At 59.2% G+C, this 7,537-nt stretch overlaps 1 protein-coding gene across 1 annotated transcript; it reads left to right on the plus strand.

The window, feature by feature from the left end:
- The first annotated feature begins 1,291 nt into the window (after nt 1–1,291).
- On the plus strand, nt 1,292–7,007 carry PTGER2 (prostaglandin E receptor 2). Its single transcript, XM_064152610.1, has 2 exons — nt 1,292–2,143; nt 5,604–7,007. Exons 1-2 carry the CDS (start codon nt 1,292–1,294, stop codon nt 5,847–5,849), a joined length of 1,098 nt encoding a protein of 365 aa, XP_064008680.1. The 3' UTR covers nt 5,850–7,007.
- The last annotated feature ends 530 nt before the right edge of the window (nt 7,008–7,537 follow it).

The raw sequence follows: 7,537 nt of genomic DNA on the forward strand, positions 1-7,537 counted from the left end.
TGCAGCAACAGCAGGTATGCCGGACTGACCCTGGGACTTCAGCTTGGCACCGGGGCTGGCCAAGCGAGGGGCTCCCCACACCAGCAGTGGGACTGGTGGTGCCCTGGGGCTCCTGGACCTCCAGCACCAAGACTCCCACCTGGCAGTGGGACTCTGGAACCAGGTGGAGGCTGGTCATAGGAATGGTTCCAGGACTGGCACCAGGACTTGCCATGCCTCAGGGCTCCTGGAACAGCACTGAACTCCCTGACCAGTACTGGGACTTGCAGGTCACCACCAGGGCTGCTGATCAAGGGGTTCCCAGACCAACACCAGGACTGCTGGGATGATACCACAGCTTGGGGCTCCTGGACTGGTACCAAGGCTCCTAGACAGGCTCCTGGGCCAACAGTAGAACTCCCAGTTGGGCACTAGGGATGCCCAGCGAGGGGCTTCCAGCCTGGCACAGGGGATCCTGAACTAGTACTGGAACTCTCAGCCCAGCACTGGGGCTGACTGTGCAAGGGGCTTCCAGACTCCCACGGGGGGTGAGGCCCAGACACATATTAGTGCTCCCGTCCCAGTACCGGCACTCTCTGACTGACTTCGGGTGGCCATGTGCGAGGCTTCTGGAGCATCACTTCCAGCCCAGTACGGGGGGTCCTGGTACCAATACCGGCACTTTCAGCCCGGCACCAGTGTTGCCCATCAAGGTGCTCCCAGCCCAGCGCCGGGGCTGGCAGTGCCTTGAGGCTCCCGTCCTGGTCAGCGGCACTCTGAGCAGCCTCTGGCTGGCCACGCGCGGGCTTCCGGAGTATCACCGAGACTCCTAGCCCGGGACCGGCGATCCCGGACTGATACCGGGACTCCCAGCCCGGCACCGGGACACCCAGAGCGCCGCCGGGACTCCCAGCTCGGCACAAGCGCTGCCCATTGAGGGGCTCCCAGTCTGGCACCTGGGCTACTGGACCTATACCGGGACTCTCAGACGGCACCGGCACTGCACATCAAGCGGCTCCCAGCCCGGCCTCGGGCCTCCCGGAGCATCACCAGGACTCCCGGCCCGGCACCGAGGCTATCCACTGAGGGGCTCCTAGCCCGGCACCGCCGCTGCCCGCCCACCGCCGTGTTCTCCGGGGCGGGCTCGGCGGAGGCGGGCGGGGCAGCAGTGGGTTGTGTTTTTGGCGGGGGGTAACGGCGGGGGCGGTACCGGCGATGGGCTGGCTCGCTGGCTTTTTTTGACAGAGGGAGGTGAAGCACGGAGGGCGGCACCGGCGGAGCGGCGGCGCAGTCGGGAGGCGGCGGCGGCGGGATGAACGGGACGGGGCAGGGGCTGTACGACCGCAGCGAAACCTTACCGGCCGGGGCTCGCCCGCTGATCAGCGCCTTCATGTTCTCCGCCGGACTCCTGGGCAACCTCTTGGCCCTGGGCTTGCTGCTGCGCTGTCGCCGTGGTCCGCGGGCTCGCCCCCCTTCCCTTTTCCACGTCCTGGTGCTGGCTCTGGTGGTCACCGACCTTCTGGGCACCTGCTCCGTCAGCCCTTTCGTCCTGGCTTCCTACCACCACAACCGTACCTTGACCGCCTTGGCACACGGAGGGCACATCTGCCTCTACTTTGGCTTTGCCATGAGCTTCTTCGGCCTCGCCACCATGCTCATCCTCTTTGCCATGGCTCTGGAGCGATGCCTGGCCTTGGGCTGGCCTTACTTCTACGAGCGCTTCCTCAGCCCCCGCACGGGCTTGGTTGCCCTGCCTGCCATCTATACCTTTTCAGCAGCCTTCTGCTCCCTGCCGCTGGTGGGCTTTGGGCAGTACGTGCAGTACTGCCCCGGCACTTGGTGCTTCATCCGGATGCACCCGGACTCCCGACGGCAAGATGGCACCAGGGAGATGTCGGGACTGGACGTCACCTTCTCGCTTCTCTATGCCACCTTGCTCCTCTTCCTCATCCTCTCCGTGCTGCTCTGCAACCTCAGCGTGATTGCCAACCTGGCCCACATGCACCGGCGCGGGCAGAGGACCCGCCGGCTGGCCACGACTGAGCAGCCCCGGCTGGCCGGCGCCTGTGGCAGGCGCATGTTCTCCATGGCTCAAGAGATCGACCACCTCCTTCTCCTCTCCATCATGACCATCACCTTTGTCATCTGCTCCCTGCCGTTTACGGTGAGTGCCCATCCCCTGCCATGGGGTCCCTCTCCCCTGGGTGGAGTCCCTCTCCCCTCTGACCACCTTCTTCTCCCTCCTCCTCCACTGCCCAAATCTCAACAACTGAGATGAAAGTTCAGCTCCTTCTGAAGCCTGGGAGACTCCATCTCTTGCCACAATCTCGATCTGAACATCCCTTGGAGAACTGGGAGAGCCATTCTTGGTACCCCCAGTGTTGGGAGGAGAATGGGGTGGCAGGAGAATGGAAGGGCAGGACAACAGGGTGGCAAGAGCAGGGGCTGGCAGGGCCTGAGGTGCTCTCCCATCCTGCAGAGGCTCAGAAGCCAGGCAGGGCCTGTGTAGTGGTCCTGTGGACCACACTGTGTCATCTCAGTTCCAGGAGCTGGGCGTTCGCGGTGGAGGTGGGAGGGGCAGCAGGGCAATAAATCAGAGGTTCAAAGATGGGGATGAAGGAGATGCTGCTGGTCGGCAGGCATCTGTGCTGGGCTGGCAGAGCCGTCCCAGATTTCTGTGGCAAGAGGGCAAGACGGTGGCACTGGAGGTGCGGGCAGGCAGCAGCCACCCCACCGCCAGAGCCCTGCACAGCGTCACGCGGCCGTGAGCGTGGAGATGGGCGGTTACTGGAAATGGAAATCTGCTCCCAAGAGGCCTCATCCCAAGGACTCTGACCACATCCTGTGTCCCATCCGTTCAGGAGGGTTCAGGCAGAAACACAGGATCAAAACAGCAACCAAAGAAGGGGAGGGCATGAGTCCCCTGACGATGCACCCCAAAGGACTCTACATCATCCCAGCAGCATCATGCCCATGCCCTCTCGAGCACCTCCAGCCAGCCATGTCCTCTGCCTGAGCGTGCAAGCTGACTGTCGCCAAGGGAGGTCATTTTGTTCCCACTGGAAGAGAGTCCCACCAAGGCTGGGAGTGCAGCCAGCACTAATTTTGTGCTCCCAGAATAAAGCAGGTGCTACCTTCCCTTCCTGCTCCCTTTCTTTTCCCAAAGGAAAGGAGAACAACCACAGACTGTAGCCAAGCCTGGGGGTTAAGACAGAGAGAAGACATGTCTGGATGCTTGGGAGCATGCCAGGAGCCAGGCTCAAGACCCTGCAAGACACTGCAGCTCCAAATCAAAGGTCCCACACTTGATGGGCCACTCCCGCCATGTCCCAAAAAGGTGGTGCTCTGGGGTCACTACTGGTAAGACTCCACCTGGACCACTACATCCAGTTCTGGAGCCCCTTTCATAAGAGGGATGTGGAGGTGCTGGAAGGTGACCAGAGAAGGGCCACGAGGATGAGCAGAGGGCTGGAGCTGCTCTGCTAAGAGGAGAGCCTGAGGGAGTTGGGGCTGTTCAGTCTGGAGAGGAGAAGACTCCCAGGTGACCTTCTTGTGGCCTTTCAGCATCTTAAGGGGGCTACAAGAAAGCTGGGGAGGGACATTTTAGTCTGTCAGGTAGTGATAGGACTGGGGAGAATGGAACCAAGCTGGAAATGGGGAGATTCAGACTGGATGTTAGTAAGAAGTTCTTCAGCATGAAGGTGGTGAGAGCCTGGAATGGATTGGCCAAGGACGTGGTGGAAGCCTCATCCCTGGAGGTGTTTAAGGCCAGGCTGGATGAGGCTCTGGCCAGCCTGATCCAGTGTGAGGTATCCCTGGCCATGGCAGGGGGGTTGGGACTGGATGATCCTTGTGGTGCCTTCCAACCCTGACTCATTCTCTGGTTCTGATTACAAAGTAGGACCCCTTGGTGGAAACATGTGGATGGGTCTGCTGGGGGTAGGTGGGATGGGAAAGTGCCACTGCTGGGAATCCCAAGGGCCCTCTGGCAGCAGACAGAGTCACTCAGCAGCACAGCTGCCTTCTCTTTTCTCACACCCTGGCTCCTGTGGTCAGGCTGCCTTTTGGCAGCGTCTCAAACTGACCCTTCTTGAGGTGACACTTTCTCTTCGGGTTGGGGCTGCCCACAGCATCCTGGTCACATGAACCCAACAAAGATCAGGTCACAGCACGACAAAACCCTTCCCCCAAAACACCCTGAGCCCGGGGAAGTCCTCGGAAAAGCTGCTCTCAGCACCACTGTGCTCACCTCATGCCCCAGGATGCACCCTGCCTGGGTGGTACCCAATGGATCCCAGCTGGAGAAAGGATGTTCCTGCCTCCCGCAGCCCCGAGTCCCATCCCCATGCGAGTCCCCCATAGTGAGGGGGCGGCAACTTGAGCCATATGAGTAAGGAGTGCTGAGTCATCCTTCCAGGAAGCCCCGTAAGCTGCTATGAGTCGGCATGTCCCAGGAAGGAGAGCATCGGGCCAAGCAGCCCTCGTCCTCTCCGTCTTCCACAGCTTCGCCCCAGCAAGAAGTTCATTTAACTGGTTGAGGCAACAGGTGTGCTGGGACAGCCCAAATTCAGCAGCTTGTAGTCTCTCTTCTACGTTCTGTAGGCAGAAGTTCTGTCCCTCTGCAGCTGGCTGACAGGAAGCTGGAGCTGGGTGGGAGTTGCTCTCTTCTCCCAGTGAACAAGAGGAAATGGTTTCAGGTTGCACCTGGGGAGGTTCAGGTTGGACTTTAGGAGCAACTTCTTTCCCCAAAAAAGGTTGCCAAGCACAGGCCACCCAGGGCAGTGGTGGAGACCTCAGCCCTGGAGAGATGAAGAAAACTGTCTAGATGTGGTGCTGAGGGGTCAGTGGTGACCCTCCCAGGCCTGAGTTAACAGTTGGACTTGATGATCTTGAAGATCTTTTCCAGCATATGATTCCATCCCAAACCTCCCCAAGAAGCTGCTGAGGGGCTGGGTTCTGAAATCCCACACCTGATGCTATTGTCCCCATCATGTCTCCATCCCAAACCTTCCCAGGAAGCTGCTGAGGGGCTGGGTTCTGAAATCCCACACCTGATGCTATTGTCTCCATCATCTCTCCATCCCTTTGCTCTGCTCTCCTGAGACCCCACCTGCAGTCCTGGGTGCAGTGCTGGAGCCCCCAACACAAGAAGGACATGGAACTGTTGGAGTGAGTCCAAAGGAGGCCACAAAGATGCTGAGAGGGCTGCAGCAGCTCTGCTATGAGTACAGGCTGAGAGAGTTGGGGCTCTGCAGCTTGCAGAAGAGAAGGCTTCCAGGAGACCTTGGAGTGGCCTTCCAGGATCTGAAGGGGGCTGCAGGAGGGCTGGGGAGGGACTACTGACAAGGTCTGGTAATGCCAGGAGGAGGAGGAATGGGTTTGAAGTGGGAGAGAGGAGGTTGAAAGTGGATGTGAGGAAGAAGTTGTTTGCAGTGAGGGTGGTGAGAGACTGGCACAGGTTGCCCAGGGCTGCTCCCTCCCTGGAGGTGTTTGAGGCCAGGTTGGATGAGTCCTTGAGTGACCTGTTCTAGTGGGAGGTGTCCCTGCCCATGGCAGGGGTTGGGACTGGCTGAGCTTTGAGCTCCCTTCCAGCCTAAACCATTCTGTGGTTCTTTGTTTCACAGATCCGTGCCTACGTGAATAAGTTCAGCAGAGGAGAGGACAACCATGCCTGGGACCTCCTAGCCCTGAGGTTCCTCTCTATTAACTCCATCATTGACCCCTGGGTCTTTGCCATCCTGAGGCCACCAGTCCTGAGGTTCATGCGCTCAGTGCTGTGCTGCCAGGTGACCCCCTCGGGCCAGGACAGATGGACTTCCCCCCCTGCAAAGACAAAGCTCTCTCTTCAGCTGGACCCCTGTGGGCAGTAGATCCAGCAGCCCTTCCAGGTGAAGCACAGCCCTGACAGTTGTTAACACTCTCTGCCTTAGGGCCCATAAGGAGATGTATCTGCAGCCGAGTGGGCCAGCTATGGGTGGCCCAGCCAGATGTCACCTCACGTCACCCTGGAAGGGCAGTCTGGTCTCCTCCAGGGCAAAAAGTAGAGTGGGACGAGTTCAGAAGGGCTGCTGAGTGCCTGCATATTGCTGCTGTCCTTGGGCAACCTGCTCCCTCCAAGCGAAGGCTGCAGGCGGAGTGAGCCGCACTGCAGGAGGGCTGGGAGGTGACGGAGGGGGCTGCTGTAACCCTGCTGCCTGGACAGGGCTTCCCAGCAGGGTCCCTGCAGCGGGAGGGAGCGCACGGGCAGGCTCCCGGACCTGGGGCTGGGCGGCTGCCGCTGCTGCAGCGCCTGTCTCTGCCCTTCCATCCCAAAGCATCAGGCAGGGCAGGAAGGGGGCAGTGCACCCCCAGACGCTCCCCCTTCTTTAGTAGGCTGCTTGCCTTACCGGGTGTGGGTGTGTGTCCTTGTGTCTGTCTGTCCAGAGAGGTTTAGGCTCCAGTGGGTGCCAGCTCAGCATGCCTGGGGAGCACCAGGGCAGACGAAACAGCCAAATCCTGGCACCTGTGATGGCAGCAGAGCTGCGTGGGCCCCTTCTGAGCACTCCTCTGGCCATTCTCTTTGCCACTTAGAAGCCAACATGGGGAATAAAGAGCCCAAATGGGAGGTTTTGGTCACAGCCATGAGCTTCACCCATGCACACAGTGATGTAGCTGACAGGCTTTGGCTTGGCAAGGAGGAAGGTTCACCCTTTGCTCATCCTCCTGCCAGGCTGGGCCAAACCTGCTCAGGGGCATCACTTCTCCAGAGGTTTTATGTGGAAAAAAGTCCCCAACACCAAAATCCCCAAAACCAAAAACCCAAGTGCAGAAACACCCAGATCATCAATCCCACCTTGTCAGGCAACACCACTACTTTGTTTTATGGGATGCAAGTGCGTCCAGCTCAGTTTCCATCACTGGGGTATCTTGTTGGGTGCTCAAGAAAGTACAAAGGTGCTGGGATTTGGAGCCTGTCTGTGGTTTGTTACTTGAAGTGATGTCAAAATAAACACAAATCTTGTTATTTAAATAATAAATGTCTCTGAAAGGAGCCTGCTGGATCGTGAGTGGCTTTGTCCTTCCCATGCACCTCAGGTTGGGCCTGGCTCCTTGGGCAAATGTGTCACCTGCCCAGAACATCGTCAGCAGGATGAAGCCCTGGGCATAGGGGAAGAGGGCAAGAGGAGAGGTTAAGAAGGGCACCATGTGCCTCCACTTTCCTGTAAACTCAATATAGACCATAATTTACAGACAGGGCAGAAGATTTTGCCTTACCTCTGCATCTTACCTCTGTGTGGTGCAGCAGCCAGGCTGGAGGGCAGGGATGCCATCCAGAGGGACCAGGACAGGCTGCAGAGGTTGGCACAAGCCAACCTCAGGAGGCTCCACAACACCAAGTGCAAGGTCCTGCAGCTGGGTCGGGGCAATGCCAAGCACTAATGCAGGCTGGGCAGTGAGTGGCTGGAGAGGAGAGGGACTTGGGGGTGCTGCTGGAGGAGAAGCTCAGCAGGAGCCAGCAGTGTGCACTTGCAGCCCAGAGAGCCAAGCAGAGCCTGGGCTGCAGCAGCAGCAGTGTGGC

The sequence above is a fragment of the Pogoniulus pusillus genome, chromosome 1, assembly GCF_015220805.1.
Source record: "Pogoniulus pusillus isolate bPogPus1 chromosome 1, bPogPus1.pri, whole genome shotgun sequence".
In the NCBI taxonomy this organism is placed as follows: Eukaryota; Metazoa; Chordata; class Aves; order Piciformes; family Lybiidae; genus Pogoniulus; species Pogoniulus pusillus.